The sequence below is a fragment of the Eretmochelys imbricata genome, chromosome 25 (assembly GCF_965152235.1).
Source record: "Eretmochelys imbricata isolate rEreImb1 chromosome 25, rEreImb1.hap1, whole genome shotgun sequence".
Lineage (NCBI taxonomy): Eukaryota > Metazoa > Chordata > Testudines > Cheloniidae > Eretmochelys > Eretmochelys imbricata.
In genome coordinates this window covers 12,588,097-12,609,741 of record NC_135596.1, presented here as the reverse complement: position 1 = coordinate 12,609,741, position 21,645 = coordinate 12,588,097, and the positions used below count along the sequence as shown (strand labels likewise).

Here is a 21,645-nt window from a genome sequence, read left to right as displayed (position 1 = left end):
ATGTCAGGCACAGCTGGAGGCCAATTCTTGTGGTATGGAGTCTCTCTGAATGGACACGTTGACACTGCGTCTGGTCAAGGAGGAGGATATCAATGGTGGTACTTACCCAGATACTTTCCCTGTCATTACTCTGTAGTGTGACTCTTGTTTCTGGAGACTGTTTAATTCCAACATGACAAACCCAAATGTTGAATTCAGTTTTTGAAAACTCCTGGTGCTGGGTGACCCAAAACACAGCCACAGGACTGTTAAGAGCTAGAACCCTAAATGGGCGCCTGAGCTTCCCTCGTTGGGGGGGAAGACTGGTAAGAGCGATGCATTCACACAAGCATTGATCCCTCACAGGGAGGATGGGAGTACCTGTCTAAAAGTGCCGTGTAAGCGCTACTCCCATGTCCGTTAGTCAGCCTGTACCCGGTCAATGCTTCAGTAATCCCCAGTGTACTCACGGTTCCCACAGCCTCTCTTACTTTGTATACTGGGCTCCACATGTCAGCTGCTGGCTACCACACCTACAGCTCCAGTGTAGCTACAGGGAGCCATATCAGATATTAGCTGGGACGGGAATGAAAGGACAAGTCCTGCTGGTTTTAAATACTGCAAAATAGCAATCAGGAGGGAGTCTTCCCTAGCTTTGGACCAGAAACCCTCAGGAACAACCCAAGGGAATTCAGCAAAGAGTCCTGTGGCACCTTATAGACTAACAGACATATTGGAGCCTAAGCTTTCGTGGGTGAATACCCACTTCATCGGATGCATGTAGTGGAAATTTCCAGAGACAGGTATAAATATGCAAGCAAGGATCAGGCTAGGGATAACGAGGTTAGTTCAATCAGGGAGGATGAGGCCCTCTTCTAGCAGTTGAGGTGTGAACACCAAGGGAGGAGAAACTAGGTTTTTGTATATTGCCTTTCCTAATATCTGATTTGTGTCCATTTATCCTTTTACATAGGGACTGTCCAGTTTGGCCGATGTACATAGCAGAGGGGCATTGCTGGCACATGATGGCGTATATTATATGGTGGATGTGCAGGTGAATGAACCAATGATGGTGTGGCTGATCTAGTTAGGTCCTGTGATGGTGTCTCTAGTGTAGATATGTGGGCAGAGTTGGCATCCAGGTTTGTTGCATGGATTGGTTCCTGAGTTAGAGTTACTATGGTGTGGTGTGTAGTTGCTGGTGAGAATATGCTTCAGGTTGGCGGGTTGTCTGTGGGCGAGGACTGGCCTGCCTCCCAAGGCCTGCGAAAGTGAGGAATCGTTGTCCAGGATGGTTTGTAGATCACTGATGATGCGTTGGAGAGGTTTTAGCCGAGGACTGTATGTGATGGCCAGTGGAGTTCTGTTGGTTTCTTTCTTGGGCTTGTCTTGCAGCAGGAGGCTTCTGGGTACACGTCTGACTCTGTTGATCTGTTTCCTTATTTCCTCGTGTGAGTATCGTGGTTTTGAGAATGCTTGATGAAGATCTTGTAGGTGTTGGTCTCTGTCTGAGGGGTTGGAGAAAATGGGGTTGTACCTCCGTGCTTGGCTGTAGACAATGGATCGTGTGGTATGTCCGGGATGGAAGCTGGAGGCATGAAGGTAGACATAGCGGTCGGTGGATTTTCGGTATAGGGTGGTGTTAACGTGACCGTCGCTTATTTGTACCATGGTGTCCAGGAAGTGGACCTCCCGTGTAGATTGGTCCAGGCTGAGGTTGATGGTGGGGTGGAAGCTATTGAAATCGTGGTGGAGTTCTTCCAGGGTTTCCTTCCCATGGGTCCAGATGATGAAGATGTCATCAATGTAGCGTAGGTAGAGAAGGGGCGTGAGTGGACGAGAGCTGAGGAAGCATTGTTCCAGGTCAGCCATAAAAATGTTGGCATATTGTGGGGCCATGCGGGTGCCCATAGCGGTGCCACGGGTCTGGAGGTGTCTATGGTCACCAAATTTGAAATAATTGTGCGTGAGGATAAAGTCACGGAGCTTAGCAACCAGTCGTGCTGTGGCATCATCAGGGATACAGTTCCAGACAGCTTTCTCAGTCAGGGCGAGGACTTTAAAATCCTTTGGCTGTCTTCCTATTCTGCAGCTAGATCAGTAGAAAACAGGCCTTTAACTGGAAATGAAGTGCAAAGACAGCTCGTATCAGAGGCCTGTTGGCAGCCATACTGGGATGCCACCACAGATATTTGGTTATCTGTCCTAGCAGCAACAAAGGGCCTAAATTGTCTTCATGTCTACAAATTTCACCCCCTCACAAGAAATAGCAAGCTGTTTATATTGGCAGACTCCTCATGGTAGAGACGGAAGGACCTATTGGTCCATCCTGCAATACCTGCAGCACACTAATACTTCTCCACCTGAGTACTGGACGGCATAGCACGGCACTTTAAGATAAACTGCTGTAAGGTAAACAGAAGGCTGACCTTTCCCTCTGTGTTTTACAGAGAGATTTAATGGCGAGAGTGAATGAAGTCAATGGGTAGAATCAGGCAGTGTGCTAGGCGGGGATAGCGTTCTACGCAAGTTTCCCAATAGACTCTCTGTTTAGACCTGCATTCTTGGCTTTTGGTTGTCGTGCCTATTTGGAGATCATACAACCAAATAAGGAGCTGGATGGAGAAGTGGAGGAGATTGTAAATGGCATGGGGTGGGGCTCATTCCAGTTCTTAGTTACGAGGCGTTCACATGCTCCAAACCATCATAACTGGACTGGCGCAAAGTAGAGCTATCGTGGGCAGTCTCAGCAGAGACACCAAGGAATGATTAAGGATGGAGAGTGACCCCTTAACTGAAAGGTGCTCCCTTTTTGTCCAGTTGAGGAAGGGGTGGCCTTGTGGTCAAGGCCCTGGACTGGGACTCAGGAGACCTGAGTTCTATTCTCAGTTCTGCTACAGGCTCCCTGCGTGACCTTGGCAAGTCACTTCATCGTTCTGGGCCTCAGTTCCCCAGCTGTAAAATGGGGCTGATAATCCTCCCTTTGACTGACTTGTCTGCTTAGACTGTAAGCTTTTTGTGGCAGGACTGTCTCTTGCTAAATTTTGGTGCAGCACCTGGCATGATGGAGTTCTGATCTTGGCTGGGGCCTCTAGGTGCTATTGTAATACAAATAATAGTAAGTGATAGGTAGCATCATGTTGGGATGGGAGAATAGTTAGTGCTGTTGCTATCTATGCTGTACCTGTTTTGTGGATACGTAGAGGACTTTAGATCTGGCACCTTTCACTAGTGCTCAGGTTTTTTTAATTAAATATGAAGATCAGAGTGACTGGTGCTGTCCTGTCCTTTGATCCTCTCTCATACTGATTTGCACTTGGCGAGTCACAACCTAAAAGTGTTTCCAAAGAGTCTGACTTGGGTTCCTGTACATTGCACCAGCACTTTTTCCTACTGTGTCAAGAAACTGGGATTATAGATTTTAACCCAGCTGTTCTGAGTGACTGTCTTGGTTTACCAGTTCATTTCTAAGCACCATGGAGCATAGATGTAACAAAGCTGTCCATTTAATATTATGAAATTAAACTCAGTCTGTGCACGTGAGTACAAGACAGAACCTTGAGGCACCTTGTTATCTCCTGTAACCAAGGGCTTTTCTTTCCATTTCAGGATTCTTCATACCTCGATGAGCTCTCCAACAACTCCCTCTTCTCATCCCCCGCAGACTCCCTCTCCGACATTGCTGATGCTCAGGACTTCCTGCCTGCCGACAGCCTGAACCATGTGCCAACAATATGGGATATAAACACGTCACAACAGAACCAAATAGAGGTCAGTGAAAGTCCCTCTCCTTTCCTCCCCACTCAGAAATTCAAGTCTCAAGACCTGATCTTGCAGCTCTGTTACCAAATATCTGCCCCAGGAATTAGGAAATCCATTAGGGGTGAAGCAGTCCTCCCTTGAGACCCAGATGATGTGCTGCTGCCAGTGAGGCTGATTCAGTGTCTCAGGGAGGGCTCTGGACACCCCATTCTAATGACATTTCAAAGGGCTCCAGCTTTGAAATCAGGTTCAGTCCCTGATTTTGAACCTCTTCATTGTGGGACCTTCAGCGTACTTGTTACACTGGCGTAGTCCATTGAAATGAGTACACACCTGTAAGTAATACTTTGCACTCTTTCAAAGCACTGTACAAACATTAGCTTAGCCTCCCCACAGCCTGGTGAAGTAGGTATGTTCAGCATCCCAGTGAAAGTGTGTTCTTAGGACATTCAGCCATCAAGCTGCCCACAGGAAGGGTAGCTACAGTGTATGTTGCGTTGGGTCCATTAGAAATATTTTCAGCTAAATCGTTATGCTACGTTGAGCTGTCCCAGTACCTATGTCTATCATACATTCCTTTTCTATGGCAAATATTTCTTCTTCTTTTGTGACAGCAGGAAAATTCAAACCCTATATTGTTTTGAAAGTAGCTCCAAAACACTCTAGTTTTTAGTGTGGATGCCCATTAAACAACATCCCACTCCCTCCTTTCCATCCAGTTAATTAGTACTGCTCATTTATTATTGTACAACCTAATATCAGCCACTGTATTGGGGAGGAGTTTGGATAGTTAGATGAACTGGTAGCACAGAAATGTGACAAATCTCTAGTTTTGATTTCATAGTGAGTGCTCACTATCATGCACTTTGTTTCCCAGTACACCACTGTCCTTTGTTAGCTGTCATACAGACCCCTGTGGAAAGCAAGTCTAACGCCAGCCTTAGCGACCCCATTAAAACCGGGTTGCCACCCACTTTGGGGTCCCGATCCACAATTTGAGAACCGCTGATCTAAGGCTATGTCTGCAATACGAGCTAGGGGTGCGATTCCCATGCTCAGTCTTGGGTTTAGTGTGTAGGTGATGGATGATGTTGGTGGCCTGTGATATGCAGGAGTTCAGACTAGATTATCTGGTGATCTCTTCTGGCCTTAAATTGTAACTCTGACATGCTCTCTTCGAGCAGACTCACTGGTTTCAGGTGAGTTTGTACTCACTGCTACCATGTCTACGCTGCTGTTTGTACTTACGCTAGCTCAAGTATGCACAGCCCTAGCTTGTAGTTTAGACATAGCCGAAGGTAGATAGGCCAGTAACTAGACAAGTTTGAACATAGAGCACAAGACGCTTGAGGGGAAAGGAAGAACTGAACTGTTTTAATCAAAGAAATGTCTGAAGAGACCACACTTGGATGCATTGAAGTTGCTGATGTCTTATTATGCCCATTCTTTCATTTATTTTTTTTAACGTGGAAGCTTAAAACACTGTTAAGAATGTAGCTCCTTTGAGTGTATGTTTTCTAAACACATAAGCTATGTTCAGGATTTGACATGTGAAAAGTCTTCAGTTGTAGATGTATAAGATATACAATAATAATATGCCGAGCAGCACAAAGAAAGCAAGAGAAATGGGTAATATTTTGTGGGTGTGTGAAACTAACTCACTTTGTCAGAACAATAGCCACTGTTACTGTTGGATGCTGCCATTTATATCTTCCTGTCTGCCAATTAAAATGACCTTCCTTCACACTGATTGGGTTCATAACAGGACAATTAGCTCAGTGGCATTCCATTTGTCAGTGATTTCCTTGTGGAAAAAATAGCTAATTGTTTTGAACATTGTTTTATCTTTGCTCTCCGTATTCTGATGGTTTTTTAATTGATTGTTCCGAGCATTCCGAGCATTTCCTCACAGAATGAGTTAATTTAGTAAATGCAGCACCAGGATTTCAGTTTCATTTTTGCATAGGTGTCTGGAATTCGCAGTATACTGGCAAAATAGATCACCTGATAGAGAGCACTGAGTGGTATAGTTTTTTTATCTGAATTTTCAGTACACAATTTTCATTATATTAAAGAAGACAAGCGAGCAATGTATTGCAAGGTCATGAGGTGAAAGATTTAATTTTAGCCTTCAGCCCATGATAATGTGAGATTATTACACTGCTTGTATGATTGTTGCAAGATAAACGTCATGTGAATAATCTCCTCTGGTGTATTCATACCACAATAATATTAATATTCCATAAGATTGCAGATGTTTTTGCTTTTCCATAGCCATATACTGCTTTAACAGAGCTGCAATATAAAAATGAGCCATCAGTTGTGTGATGTCAGGAATAACTCAGCCTGACGTGATCCTAATCAGGTCTGATATGGTGATTTTATTCCATTTTGGTTGATCAAATATCTGTTTCCATAGAAACAAGATAGAGTCATGAAGCATTGTTAGGACACTTGTAAATTTCATTGTCTAACTTCAAAGCTCGAAATGTCTGATGTGTTAATTTTGGAAGTTTTTACAAGTGAAGGCTAGTGAGGAGGTATTAGCCAGCATCCCCCTTTGACATGTCCCAGGCTCCAGCATGCACTCTGCTAATGGGAATTGCATTGCTGGTCCTGCTAGTCCAGGGTCCTATTTCTGATAGTGACTAGGACCAGATGCTTCAGAGAAAGGTGCAAGAAGATGCCTGTTCTGGAATAAGCTCCCTATAGGGTAACCTTCTTCCTAACCCCTATCAGTTAGTAGTTAGTTTATGCCCTGAAACATGAGGGTTTGACCTTTTATTTTTTATCATATTAATATAGCAGTAGAATTTCTCGTATTTAATGCTGTTTAAAATCTTACTAAGCTCTCTGCGTCAATGATGTCATGTGGCAGTGAGTTCCACAAGCGAATGGTAGGTTACGTAAAGAGCATTTCCTTTTTTTCAGTTTTACATCTGTTGCCTTTTAGTGGGGGAGGATGTTTACTCAGTGTGAGAGGAAGAAAATTTGGGGAACACTTCACAATTAGACTCTGCATTTCTAAGCCTCACTGATAAATTCTGATCCATATGCTGTAGATCAAGCCTCCATTCAGAATGTGGGTGACTACACCCTTGAGAAGGGAATAGATGGACTCCATGACAGGCCTTATTTGCTCATCCCAGATGAGATGTTACAACTAATAGGGGGAAGAGGCGTTTATAACGACACGTTAGTTCTGTTTTATCATTTCTGGAAGAGGGACAGTGGGAAGGCAAACCACCCCGCAAAATATCTTAGGCATTCAGCAGACAAAACACAGTTGCATAATTTGTACGGGGATTGTGAAATGTCATTTAAAAATACTCATTGTAATCTAATATGATTTCTCACGACCATTTTAAAAGAACCCCTTGAGTTCTTCAAATCAGTAAAGCAAAGATTAACCCTTTGAAGCATGCAGCTGGAGTTTTCTTGACCTGTCAATGCATTTTAGTAATGTTGATCATTCAAGGCACTTTTTAAAAACTTCCTCCCAGCCAGATCCAGAGGAGTAATATTTATACAGAGAGGAGTCAACTTGTCAACTGACAATTTCATTTCCTATTGTTGTATTAATGAGATAGGCACAAAAGGGAAATAAAATAAAACAAGGAGGGAAACAATTGAATAAAATGAATATTCAGTTATACAAATGTCAGTTGCTTTATTAAGTGAGTGTCTCTCCTGCATTCTTCCCTCTGTTCTTATATGTGGAGTGTGTATCTTTCACACAGTATTTTCCTACATGGAACATATGTTACAGAGAGGAGTAAACTAGTGTGTGGATCGGAATAGAGAAGGGGAGGAATTGTAGAAATTAGAATTGGAACTGGCCTATTAGATCATCCAGTCCAACTCCTTATCGCTGCAGAATTGTTCTCTGGAGTACATTTTCTTAATGCCCCAAGCAGCGGGACATCCACCACTTTCTTTAGGACACTGTTCCACCTGAGATGAAGATCTAGGGGCACCAGTGAGAGCTGTACACAACAGCCATATTGGTATATCTAAGCTTATATGCTGAAGATGCCATAAGTCAAGGAAAGATCTGGGTTATCTTTGCAATAAAGAATCATCTTTCCTTGTCAGAGCTGAGGCTACTCTGCCCTTCCATTCCAATGGAATGGGGAGGTCTGAGTCTTTTCAAGTGCCTGAGTAGAAACTTTTGTACCTGCTCTCCAGATTTTTTGGCACTGCAAACATCTCTGCCAGCTTCTTTCTGGTAATTCTGACTCAGACTTCCAGTAATGGAGGACAATTTCTTTCTTGCTTGCTTTCTTAGTAAACAATTACAGAGAGTTTGCTTATGACCTTCCCATGGCTCACTTCTGCCTTTGGAGGGTGTCTGTCTGTATATACTTGGCACCCGTCTCTGGCTGTAAATTGGAAGCGCTGGTGCTTGTGGAGCAGTTGATTACTTTTGGACTCCCTGATTTTCTGGCTTGACTTGGTTCTTCCTTTCAGGAAATTCCAGTATGGTTTTGGTAGTGCAGAGCCAGAAAAAGGTTCTCATCAATTGTGTCTTCCCAGCTGGAAGTGTCTTGGGAGCCCTCTTTACTAGTTTTGGTGTGGTGCCTGCAGATGTTATGACCATAATGAGCTCTGACGTAGCACTTTTCATCCAGAGATCTCCAGCTATCCCATACTGCAGTGTGATCCCATTGGTTGATGACTCCCAGGGTTCCTGGTTGAGTTCCCCAATGCAGAATGAAGCCACTGATGCTGCTGAGCAGAAAGCGTTGAGAAAACCCGCAGCACTGCTTTAGAGTCTTAAACCACAATGTTTCGGGAGTGGCGCGGCAGTTTTCTACAGAGCTGCTTCCAAGACAGACAGGAAAGCAGCCCTCTGTTCATGAATGTCCACTGCAGAGAGAACTCATGGTGCCCTTGATAACACCATTCAGATGTTGAAAGGGATACTTGACTTATAAATCCCCTGAAAGTGGCAGGATTTGTACACATAATTCATTAACATGAGTGGAAGGCGGGTGAATAAACACAACATGTCAAAGACGAAGCTACACCCTGGGGTGTTCAGCATTTGAGGGCAAAGGTGGCATTTCAAGATGACCTGTTTTAACACACATGCTGCTGTTACGACGTTGTAGGTAAGACTGCTGTTTTGCAGGCACGTTCACAGCATGGAAGGAAGCACACATGCACACTCTCGCCATGTCTGCGTCCACATACAAAACATTCTCACTCTTCATGGGAAAATAGCCTTCTTGGCTAGTTCTCCAGCGTGCGTGTGATACATACAACGTGGAAGAGGCATGCAGAGCAATTTTCATTTACTTCCTGAATCAAGCCACTGTAATATATAAGTACCTCAGTCCTGGGCACAGGGCAAAAGTGGATTTTGTGCTTTCCTTTCATGATCTGTCACTGTTGGTTTGGATGGATGGGTATTAAGGCTGCTTTCTCAGATGTGTGTTTTCTATTCCAGCTGTTCTCTCCCAGCAGACCGTTCACAGGCTTAGAAAGTTTGGAAGACCATCCCCCAAACACCCCACTCCTCATAAGCTATCAGGTGAGGAAGAGCATCTGACTCTGTGGGAACAGGCAAGAGGCACTTACCCAGATATGAAAAAAAAGGATCTGGCTAAAGGTCTCCCCTGGAAAAGTCATGATTTAAGAATCAGTCAGATGTTTCTCTAGCCATTGCCCTTCCCCCAGAGAGTCTTAAATTTCCCTCATTGGAGCCTCACTGATTCGAGGGAGTCATATCTGCTTCCTCTACAACTGAGCTCTAAACCACATTAGCTAACAGTATTTAAAGGCTATTCTGGTTTAAAATGATGTGGTTTGGCACCCACGGTAAGTGGGACCATGCCATGTTCTAAACTGGTTTTGATCCCTTGTGTAGCTCAAGTTAGAGCACAGTTGGGTCCTGCTCACACTGGCCAGCCAAACCATCTTAGAAACTGCTCTTATCGCTGCTCCCTAGTACAGTATGGACTGGGCTCTAAAGGTGGCTTGCAGTGCACTTCCTGGACCACATGGGAGAGGCCCCCTCAGTCAGTTTGCCCTGTGCTGCTGTGTTGTATCAATGAGACGAGTTGAAGTTGAGGGGCAAGTTTGTGTGCTTGGGATGGGATGGTTTAAATGATGGTGCTTGGCATGTACCTAAAACCACATGTCCAAAGCTCTGAGGGATATTAATATTCAATCAACATTATGTTTAATTTCAGTCGCAGACTCAGGCAGAGGAGGATGATGAAGGTGATGAGGAAGAAACGGAGGAGTTGGGGCACACAGAGACCTATGCAGATTATGTACCTTCAAAATGTGAGTTGTGTGGCAGCTTTTTCATTTTGCCTTGCTGTCAGATGGTGGGAAACTGATTTTGGAGCCCTTGCTGCTCGGCCTAATATTCCCTGTTTTTTGCAGCTGAGGACATTGGTGTTGCATTGCAGCCCCCTATATGCACATTTTTGTAGCTAAACTTTGCAGGCCGGCTTCCCTGAGCCTGTATGCTGTTCCAGTCTCTGGGGTCTCCCTGGTTTAACAGCAGATCTGGCCGTTGCTTTTTATTGAAGGTGGGGCTGAGCAGATTTTCAGCAATCTACATTTTCCCCTGAAAAAAGGGGCTGGCGATTTTGGGGATTGCCAGGAATCCTTTTGCCAAAGGGAGCAAAGTGCAGTGTTTAGAAGAAACATATAGTCAGGACCTCTTTGTTATATTCCCAACTCTGCTGCTGGCTGACTGGCCTTGGAGAAGTCACTTAACCTCTTTGCCTCAGTTCCCCATCTGGAAGATGAGGATAACACTTAGCATTCGGGTGCTGAGAGGTTTGTGAAGTGCTTTGAGGTCCTTGGATGAAATGCTCCATAGAAGTGCAAACATCAGTTATTTGACTGTTTCCTGTGTCTCCCTTCCAGCTAAGATTGGGAAGCAGCACCCGGACCGCGTGGTTGAAACAAGCACTCTCTCCAGCGTTCCCCCGCCTGACATTACCTATACCCTGTCCCTTCCAAGCTCAGTTGCTGACAACGGGTTACTCTCTGCACTACAGCTGGAGGCCATCGTGTATGCCTGCCAGGTATGCCAGATCCACCTTGCCCAGCTCTCTTTCATGGGTAGATAGTAATAAAAATACACTGTGCCATTCTTAAATAAGATATTAGGCTGAGTTTCCAAATAGCATCTTGTATAGAAAATAGAGCTTGGAAGCATTGGATTTGGACACAGATTTTAAATGTCTTGTAAGGGCGTGTTGTCTAAAGCAAGGGGACTGGGAATGAAGACTCATGGGACCTGATTTTCAAAGGTGCCAAGTGCCCTCAGCTCCCACTGACTTCAGCCAGAATTGTGGGTGCTCAGCACTTCTGATGATCAGGCCCTGGGGACCTATTCCCTGCTCTGCCACTGTGTTGTCACTTAACTCTCCAGGCTTCAGTTTACTTTGAGACGTGTGCAAGACCTGCCTCTGTGGGAGCTCTGAGGGTTAATCGGTGAGGTGCTCTGTGCCCTGCAGATGAAAGGCACTAGCAAAGGGCAAATCAGGGTTAATTCCTAATTCTGGTTTTGAATTTGCAGCAACATGAAGTTTTACTACCCAACGGGCAGCGAGCTGGGTTCCTCATTGGCGATGGTGCTGGGGTTGGAAAGGGCAGGACAGTTGCTGGGATCATCTTTGAAAATTATCTGAAGGGGAGGAAGAAATCTCTGTGGTAAGTTTCCCTTCTTTGCTGTAAGAGCTTGGAAAGTTAACTTAAGGCCAGGCGCCAGGAATTCCTGAGTGCCAGCTTTGTATCTGACTCACTCTGTGGCCTTGGGCAAGTCATTTCCACCTCTCTGTGCCTGTCTGCTGAAAATATTTATGCTGTAGAGGATTAGTACAATACTTTGGAGAGGCAAACCATATACCAAGTGGAGAGGACACTAGAGCTTGTTCCTGCTCCCTTTGAAGTCGATGGGAGATATCCCTGGACTTGCGTGGTGCAGAATCAAGCCCCTAACGGATGGGTGTATAGTGCAGAATCTCTGCACATCTTATCACAAATGGCAGTTCCTGTTCAGGACTTGAGGCTGCTGTAGTGTCTTGTGTTGAGGTGCACGGGAAGTTTTGCTACACCTCCCGTTTCTGTACTCAGAACTCTTGATCTCATACTTGCATATGCACTAAACTCTACACAGGCTGTCTCCTCAAGACAACCAGCTCCTCTGCTTTCCTTTAGGTTCAGCGTCTCCAATGATCTCAAGTATGATGCTGAAAGAGACCTGAAGGACATTGATGCCCCCAACATTCCTGTGCATGCTTTAAACAAGGTAGGGAGGAGAATTCAAGACCTTTTTCCGGGGGCGGAAGCTTGCTACTGGCAGTGGGTAGATGAAATGGTCCTAAGCAAAGCATGCGACTCAGATGTCCTTGCCTTTGGGTCGTGTTCATGCTACAGACAATAGCAATGAGTGGCCTGGTTATTGTTACCGTCCTGCCATAGTTACATACTTGTGAGGCTCCTGTGTTGCATCACAAGGATGTAGCAGCTTTGGGTACTTCGATTTCTGCAGCAGTATTAAGCCGTGGCTCAATGCGAGTGCAGCCTCTAGAGGAAGGGCCACGTGGCATGTGCATCATGTTCATTGTTCCTGGCGTGGTTTTGTAATGACGAACGTTGGAGCTGGTACAGCTGTATTGTTAAGACCTTAGTATTCAGAGGCCACAGCTGAAGTGGCCTAAATCCACACTTTCCAGTGCTGCTTCCGTGGTGACCCTTTTCCAGGCCCGCCAACAGCAATTCCAGGCCCCAGGGCAGAACAGTCAATGGGCCCCCAGCCTGCGTGGATGCGGTCTGTGCAGCTGATGCCCAGTGAGCTGCTGCTGCCTGCGCTGGCTGGTACCTAACAAGCTGCCAACTGCGCGGCTGGTCGCGCTCTTCCGGCACGGCCAGGGCTTCCACATGCCCGTCTGGCGGCCTTCGCCAACACCGTTACCGCCCCGCGCTCGCTTAGGAGCCTGTTCAGCTGCCCGCCCGGGCAATCTAAAAGGGCCCGAGGCGCCCAGCCACCACTGTGGTGGCTGGGGGCCCCTGAGCCCTGGGTAATTGCCACCTTCCCCCACCCCCTCCATCCACAGGCTTGCCCTTTTCTGATCTTGTTAGGGAAGAGGGACATACAAATCCAAGTTTTCTCCCTGTAGGGGCTGCCAAGCATGCAGTACTGTTGACTCTCTAAACATGCATCTAATTTCAATCCAGCTGAGTTAGTGCATTTCTTAACCATCTCCTTTCAAGTTTGTGTCAAGCAGGCACGAAAATTAAATTTCAGAGTAACAGCCGTGTTAGTCTGTATTTGCAAAAAGAAAAGGAGTACTTGTGGCACCTTAGAGACTAACCAGCTGGAAATGGCCCAACTTGATGATCACTTTAGATAAGCTATTACCAGCAGGACAGTGGGGTGGGAGGAGGTATTGTTTCATGATCTCTGTGTGTATATAATGTCTGCTGCAGTTTCCACGGTATGCATCCGATGAAGTGAGCTGTAGCTCACGAAAGCTCATGCTCAAATAAATTGGTTAGTCTCTAAGGTGCCCCAAGTACTCCTTTTCTTTTTGAAAATTAAATTGCCGCTTAAAGGAAATTGCCAGTACTAAGTAGTAATTGTTCAGCAAGATCTTCCATACCCCTGTTCCAGTCTCCAGATCATTCACAGCCCGGTTGAACCTGTCAAGCTGCCTGCTAGTTTCTCAGAACGCTTCTGGCCTGATTTTTCAGAGGTGTTGAGCACCCAGAATTCCCACTGAAATCAATGGGACGTGCATGTGGTTAGAACCTCTTAAATCAGGCCATTAGTCCATTGAGCCCACTGTGTCCTCATAATCAAAAGGGCTCTGAATAGCACTTTCTTCACATTGAGGTGTATTTTTTTCCTTCCTATGATTAACTTAGTTACAGATGAAGTCGAATGATCCTGTAAGCTAAACAATAATCTCCCCTTCAATCAAAGAGGAAGCCATCTCTAAAAAAGGAAACAAATCAGAGGAGAGGATATTTAAAATAAAAACATTTTAAGCGTTCTACATTGTTGATTAAAAAGAATTAAGTGACTTCGGTCAGCCAAGAAATTGAAGTCCAAGTAAAGTTTCCACTCTTTGTTAAAATGCATACAGATGTGTGCACATGCTGATGATTGGAGGGATATATCTAGGAATGTAAAGTCCTTGCCATCATGGAATCTCTGTGCCAAATACTAGCATTAAAGAAGTCCATTATTAGCCAGCTTTCTTGACCATTCTCTTCCCATATAGGCTCTGTGATGTAGCAGTTGCTTATATAAAGCAGATGTGTACACCCTGTATCATCACATTAAAAAGTCATCTGCCTTCATCAGTTTTGGGTTTGGACAGGGGATGGAATAAAATGAGCTATAAATAGCATTGTAAGTGTCCTCTTTCTTTTTCCTTCCCCCCCGTAGATTAAATATGGTGACACAGCTACCTCAGAAGGAGTCCTATTTGCCACTTACTCTGCTCTGATTGGTGAAAGCCAAGCAGGCGGACAGCACAGGACGCGATTAAAGCAGATTTTGGACTGGTGCAGGGAGAACTTTGACGGAGTTGTATCCTAGAGAAATAGCAACATGCTTGTAATTGTGCTTCCACAGCGAACAAAGATCACCGAGATCAGCTTGGGGCTTGTGGTGGATGTTCCGGTGGTGTAAGGGGGGGAAAGCCCTCCGTTCTCCAGAAAACAGTGTAGCTGTGAAACGGGTGGGCGTTTCAGAAGAATCTAAGTGATTTAGGAGCACAGTTCCCATTAAAAGTCACTAGAATTTATGTCGGGTGTATTTGTGAGTAACAAGCATTTTCAGCATTTGTACACCTTGGTGTGTGTTTGGGTAGTGGGGCATCATTCAATAGGAAATAACAGAGAGGGTGGAGATCTACCACAGACTTTGGAAAGCCGGGGCGAGGGGAGAATGGAGTACAAGGCTTCATGCAGCTATGGAGCTGGTCCACGCCCTGGATGTTTGGTGGTGGTTCAGTTCCACTGGAAGGAGATGGATCGTATGTTTCTCTCTTCACCCAATCATTATTAGCATTAGTATTTATTTATATGACCATAGCAGACTGCACATCCTTTTGTCCTTGACTAAGATTCCCTTATAGATTGTGTTTGATGAATGCCACAAAGCCAAAAATGCCAGCTCCACTAAAATGGGCAAAGCAGTGTTGGACCTTCAGAACAAACTGCCTCGAGCTAGGGTCGTCTATGCCAGTGCCACAGGTGAGAGTCTGTACCAGGTGATTCCCAAGACCCCAGGTGTAAACTTGCAGAAGTGGCCCAGTGCTCCAGTCCTCCCCGTGTGGAAGATGTCCATAGCCCAGGTTAACTGCTATGGGACCGATAAAAAAAAGAACAAAACGTTGTAAAATTCAATTTTAAACAGCAGAAATGGACACCCCTAGAGGGTGTGTTGAAGCATCAGATGCTCTAATCCCGTGTATCATCTTAACGCAAAGGAATGCAAAGCAGGACTCCTAGATTCTGTTCCCAGCTCTGCCACTGACGTGCCATGTGATCTTTGGGCAAGTCACTTTAACTTCCCTCTACCTGTTTGTTCATCTGTATAGTGACTCTGACCTGGTGGGTGTATTGTGAGAATTAGCGTTTTTAAAGCTCCCTGAAGCCTCTGCTGAAAGACACCGTGGAAGTGTGAGGAATAACTCTCCTTTTTAAAATGCTTACGTATATTTCTAAGCTCTCCAGAGTGAGGGTTCACTTGAGGCCTGCTGCCCGTCACTTGAAGAGGTTACTTGAGGCAAAACTGTTTATAGTTGTTGTGTCTTTGCTAACAGCACATTCTATTCATACAGGTGCCTCTGAGCCAAAAAACATGATTTACATGAGCCGGTTGGGGATCTGGGGGGAGGGAACCCCCTTCAGAGCGTTTGATGAATTCCTCCATGCAATTGAAAAGAGGTAGGTCATGGGAGACCTTCCTGGTTTCCCTTTCTACTAATCCTGTATTTGGCAACAACCTTCATTTGGGTTGAGGAAAAAACACTGACTTTGAACCAGTAGCTCGCTGGCTGTGCTGGTTCAGCTCCCTTGTGATATGCAATGTATGGCTAATACTTTCCAAGCCATCCCACAAATCTTACAGCGAATGCTTTGTACCTATTTCATGATGGGTGTTAAATGCCACAGTAACTGCCAATATCTCTGCAAAATAAAAGGAAAAATTAATTTTATTGGGCCAGGCAGTGAGGAAAGCAGTGCGGTGTAATGGTTAGCAGAGGGGATTTACAGTCAGGCCACTTGACACTGTTTCTGGCTCTGTCACAAACTCAGTAGGGTGTGAGAAAACAGAAAGGTAAAGTGACTCACCCACCTGTGAAATGGGGATAAGGCCTGCTATGTAAATGCCAGGATTGTGTGGTGCATTCTATTACTATTTGAAGACAACTTAAACAAGATGCCAAAGCGAAACCTCCCGAGAGGTTCTGAATCTCCAGACAAGCCTACTCCACACTGCAACTGTGCAGAGGAAAGGAATTTCATCACTGGCTATGTCTCTTTCTTCCTCTTCTGCGTAGGGGTGTTGGTGCAATGGAAATCGTGGCTATGGACATGAAAGTGAGCGGAATGTACATTGCCAGGCAGCTCAGTTTCTCTGGAGTCACTTTCAAGATAGAGGAAATCCCACTGGATCGACAGTACGAGCTTGTCTACAACAAAGCAGCGCAGCTGGTGAGCTAGTGTTTCTCTGTAGATCCCCAGCATCCCACATTCCTCCCCAGAGAGCTACTGTATAAATCTGTGTTTTGGTTTGGGGGATGTGGAGGGGGGTTGTGAAGAGGAATATTGTGCTCAAGAAGTTGAATCCATTTAACTACTGCCTCCTGCATCATTAACAAGAGCATGGGGCTCATTCAGTCATTTGATCAGCTCAGTTGACATTGTGGCAGAGGACAGACTCGTTGGCATGGATTGATTTTCTGGTGGGGTGGTATGCAAGATCAGGATGGGGTGGGAGGCGTCTGCTTTTGCTGTTGTCTGTATATATGAAATACGTGTGTGTGTAACGTACATTTGAAACACATTAGAAAGTTGTTCAAAAATCATAGAGTAAAAAATAGTCATCTGTTCTCAAGTACGTTTGCTCATGTTTATCATAAAACAGTCCCAAGAAACATCAGCATTCATTCTGAACTGTGGGACATTAAACACCTGAAATCCCCTATTAAACAACATAATTAAACAACATCATCCCCTATTCCATGAACATCTGTTCAAACGTACTTGAGAACAGATGGCTCTTTATTTTTACTCTATGATTCTTGAACAACTTTCTAGGGTTTTTCAAACGTTAAGTGCTGAATACTGATAGTCTCATTAGTATTCATTATTATTTGTCTTGTGGTAGCACCTGAGAGTCATGGACCAGGATCCCTTTGTGGTAGGCACTGTGGAGATGCGGAACAAAGTTTAATCATCCTCCTGAATCAGCGCATGGGAGGGTGTAAGGGGACATCAGAATAGCTGCAACCCAAAACTTAGGTTTGATTTTTAAAAAAGGAAAGGGTGGGGTTAGCTTATAAAATTTAAAGAAATATTTCAATGGCGCTGCTGCTTTTTTCACATAATCGTCACCGGCCCTTTGGTTGGATTTAACAATATTCCCTTGCAGCGTTTTCAACCCAGACATTGCAGTGTTGGGCAGAAGGTGGAAATTGACCGGTCTCTTCATTGTCCTAGCTAAATGGAGCACAAGTAAACAAAAAGCATAAATAGGGAAAATAAATTTGATATTCAAAACCCTGATAGTTTTAATAACCTTGTGCGTTATGGTGACATGAGTTAGGGACTGGAGTATTAACCTGGCCCTTTTGTGTGTGCTTTCAGTGGGCAGAGGCGATAGCGGTGTTCCAGCACGCGGCCGACATCATTGGCTTGGAGTCTCGAAAGTCCTTGTGGGGTCAGTTCTGGTCCGCTCATCAGCGCTTCTTCAAATATCTCTGCATTGCTGCTAAAGTCCGACGCCTCGTTGAGCTTGCCAAGGAGGAGCTGGCAAAGGACAAGGTACGGTATTAGAAGCCAGGTGCAAAGGGTCAATAAGTGTTAGTCCAACGACATCCATTGTGCATCCCTCAAGGTCTTATGTGGGCATTCAGGTGAATCATCGCCGGTGATAGTCATCTTTGATGCCTGTTGTCTTTCTGCAGAATAAAACCTCTTTGAATGTTGAGGCCCAAACATGAATTGTATAGAACACAACCTTTGTACAAACAGAGGAGGGTGGGGTAAAAAACTGGAATGAGGGTATTTGCATGCACTTGGACACTAGTCCGTGATTGTACGCAGTGAAAAGGTAGCATATATCTTCTTATATCCTTGACCTAAAGGCGTCTAGCCTCCGTAGGTGAAACCAGGATTTCAGGTGCTTAATGTCCCACAGTTCAGAATGAATGCTGATGTTTTTTGGTGCTGTTTTATGGTAAACATGAGCAAACCTACTTGAAACAGCATTCTGAGTCGAGTTAGAGTTGAAAGATATACTGGATTCTCCAGCTCTGCATGGTTAAATACACCTGGCATTGCATTCATTTGAATGGGCTTTGGAAATTTCAGAGAGAGATGCTGGGGAAATCAATTAGTTGTAATAATAAAGCATCGTAACAATGTTTCTTAACATCGTGGATGCACGTATAACCTCAGGCAATGACAGGCAGAGTCTTCAATAGGAGCCCAGTTTTAGGGCCAAGATATTACTGTGTGTATCTGGGAAGAGTTGGGGTTCAATGCAGAAGGTGCTGGCAAACTGTGAAATGTAATCTCTTCTTGAGCTGATAATGGTTTGCTGAGAGTGTTGCTGCCCAGCAAAATGTAGCGTGACCTCATCTCGCTAACACACGACCGTGCTGCCCTTTTGATTTCTCCCCAGTGTATTGTCATCGGGCTCCAGTCCACTGGAGAAGCTCGCACCAGGGAGGTCTTGGACGAGAATGACGGGCACCTAAACTGTTTTGTCTCTGCTGCAGAGTGAGTTTAACCCCCTTGTGCTTTGAAGGGCAGGAATCATGGGAGGCTCAAAGGCACAGTGAGGAGGGCTCTGTACCGGGGCTGCTTGTACTTTATGGTCCTGTGAATGCAATTCCTTGAATCCTAAATGAGCTTCACATACAGAGGACACTTTGCTGGACCATTTTAAGACACTGTGTTTCCAAAAGTGAGTTTTTGTTCTGAGAGCCTTGAAATCTGAGTGCAGTGGTCTTTCCTGCTCTTCCACACGCAGCTTTTGTAATTGTGTGTACACGAGGACTGCCAGATGTGCAATAGCCTGATTTGTGCACCCAGATACAGATTTGCATGGGCACAACAGGTGCACACGCATTTCTGTGGGAACTTCCATCTCACCCACTCTGAAAAATGAGACCCTCAAAACTGTGAGAAGTGGAAAAATAAGTGAGCAATAATCTGATTCAGAGACAGATCTTGAGATCTTACAAACATGCTGTAAGGTGAGATGGCATCCCTGGATTTTGGACTATCTCTTTTTGTCCCACCAAAAATCCTGGTTTCAAGAACGTTGTCTTTCAGCATCAGTCCAAAGCAGAACATAGCATTAGATTGCCTTCCCCCAGTAACGCACTAGTTTGTGGTGGTTTGATTTATGTATTTCTGCCTTAGTTAATTTGAGAGCTGATTGTACCCAGTGCACAGTCAGCTGTGGACAATGGGGAACATCTTCAAAAGCACTGAGTCCCATTTTCTAAAGTATTGTGGGCACTGTAGGAGCCTAAATCCTTGGCTTTCAATGAGACTTAGGCACCTAACTCACTTAGGTGCTTTTGAAGATGATCCTGTATTCCATGAACCTAACTGTCCCTGCACATCAGGTGGCAGGAAACCAAACTGCCTGACTGATATAAGACCCAGGTGAGTTACGTTTCCTTAGGGCCTGTGCAATCAGCAGGGCTTGTGTTAGATTATTTTTGTTTGCATCAGTTTTTATTGCTGATGAAAACAACTGGAGCGAGCTAGACTTGGTGTGAGCTATCGAAGTGCCAATCATCCCTGCTCCTCCAGGGTATCTCAGTTTTGGCCTATTCCACCCCACTCCCCCAGAGCAAATACTCGCTTGTTAACTGCTGTAGAGTTGAAGCAAGTCAGGCTCCAGCAGCTAAGTTGGTTTCTCACTTGAGCTGGATATCTGCATAACACAGGCCAGAAGAGGTCGTAGTAGAGGATCATAATGGTCCCGTCTGACTCCTTATTCAAAGGTGGTGCTGTTAGTGACCACTTGTGCTGGCCAGCTCCGTCCCCCTCCTGTGGGGCAGACGTTTACTTGCTGGGCAGTACCATCTCCTAATGTGTCTGCTTCACAGTGTCTGATTGCAGCTTCCTGGTTCTGAAGCCCTTCAGCAATAGGCGGGTGTTCTTAGGGGAGTGTGTTTGCAAAGGAGCAGTTGCTGACAAAACAAGAAGGAAAGGGCTGCTTGCTGTTTGTGCAGGGGAGTCTATAAAACTTTGTTAATGGGGATTCCAGTGGAGAAGGAGAGAACACAGATGGTCAGAAGAATAGCAAGTCGGATTTCATGGCGAGGAGACTCAGAACCTGAATCCTGGCTTGAAGGAACCAAAGTGACTCTCAGCCTTCTCTGGGTCTCAGCTCTGTACCCAGAGCCAGCCTGGCACTGAGGGCAAAGGGCCTTTCCAGTACCACATAATAGCAATTGTTCCTACCCCCTCTGTTCCTCCAGGGTCTGGTGGTGTCTCTCAGTCCCTGTAGCACCGTTCCTGGTGGAACAGTCTGGTCTGAGAGCCCCTCCTTATTCCCCAAGTACCCCTGTCTCACAGCAGGTGGGAATCATGCCCATACCTCTCAGCTGTTGCTTTCAACATTTGTTTCAGCCCAAGCTCATTCAGCGCTGCCTTTTCATTGCACATGGCCCAGTCCCTCCCAATCCAGCCAGCATTGAAGCATTTACTCTTTCGTTTGCAGTACAGCCCACCAAAGCATCCATTTGATTTCCACCTCTTCTGATTTTTCCATCCACCTAGACCCACAGTGTGTTCCATGTTTTGTCACTGGCCTTTGCCCTGCGGGCAAGCACTTCCGCCTTAGGTTAATCAAAGCACATTCCGTTAGACAACCGGGACCCAGAGTCTCCGCCATTTCAGGCGGGTCAGTTACACGGCACAGGGTTGGAACCGCTAGGCCACATCACACCCAGAGAAGATGTTGGCTGTTGGAACGTACTGGGTTTTGCAGTAACAACTTCCAAACATAGAGCGCGTCACACTTAAACCTTGCTCTCAGTTGCTCTCTGAAGTTTGTGCTGTTTTGGGCGGTCCCATAGCAGTGCGATGCCCGTGGCATTTTGTGTTTCTATTGCAACAGCGCCCTGGCACTGCTGTGCTGCCTCCATTCAGCAGGAGCAGCAGGCAGTCTAAAGCAGAGAGCATTTCTCCCCGTGTGCAGCAACACACAGCATTCACTCAGTGTGCATCCTGTAAGGCTGAGGTCCTGCTGGAGTGAGCCAAGCTCTCTCGCTTCACTCACACAGTTTTCCATCAGAACACTCTGGTGAAATGCTGCAGCCAGCCTCCTCCTCCTCTCCATTCGAGTTGATGTGATTCCTCAGATCCAAGCTGTACTAATCGATAATTGTTCAGAATCACTAACAGTTAGAGAATGCTTGGTTTAGCCCATTTTCCCATAAATATATCGATCTCCTAAATACCCATTGATACATTATAACCAGTAGATGTTCCTACTCCTGGTAGCTAGAATAAATTTTGCATCTTACTTTCAGAGGCGTCTTTCTATCACTAATTCAGAAGCACTTTCCTTCAACCAAAAGAAAGAGAGAAAAAGGAACTGGCATTAAAAGAAAACGTAAGACCACCTTCCACCGCCCAACGTCTGACCTCCTGCCTTTCCGCCTC

General features: G+C 45.4%; 1 protein-coding gene and 1 long non-coding RNA gene across 11 annotated transcripts in view; one reads left to right on the top strand and one right to left on the bottom strand.

Moving 5' to 3' along the window:
* The window catches only part of SBNO2 (strawberry notch homolog 2), a 126,996-nt gene that overhangs the window by 87,632 nt on the left and 17,719 nt on the right, over nt 1-21,645 (top strand). For 9 of the 10 annotated variants that reach the window (XM_077842129.1, XM_077842123.1, XM_077842126.1 and 6 more), the window contains 13 exons: nt 3,589-3,750; nt 9,194-9,277; nt 9,939-10,035; nt 10,630-10,790; nt 11,288-11,421; nt 11,929-12,019; nt 14,165-14,308; nt 14,859-14,976; nt 15,567-15,672; nt 16,290-16,443; nt 17,599-17,775; nt 18,638-18,735; nt 21,513-21,595. In XM_077842129.1, coding sequence (XP_077698255.1) covers nt 3,589-3,750; nt 9,194-9,277; nt 9,939-10,035; nt 10,630-10,790; nt 11,288-11,421; nt 11,929-12,019; nt 14,165-14,308; nt 14,859-14,976; nt 15,567-15,672; nt 16,290-16,443; nt 17,599-17,775; nt 18,638-18,735; nt 21,513-21,595 — 1,609 coding nt within the window. The remainder of the gene's footprint in view (nt 1-3,588; nt 3,751-9,193; nt 9,278-9,938; nt 10,036-10,629; nt 10,791-11,287; nt 11,422-11,928; nt 12,020-14,164; nt 14,309-14,858; nt 14,977-15,566; nt 15,673-16,289; nt 16,444-17,598; nt 17,776-18,637; nt 18,736-21,512; nt 21,596-21,645) is intronic. The other variant, XM_077842132.1, reaches the window with a different exon arrangement.
* LOC144280247 (uncharacterized) overlaps nt 1-21,645 on the bottom strand; it is a 47,331-nt gene that overhangs the window by 17,843 nt on the left and 7,843 nt on the right. The window lies entirely within an intron of this gene.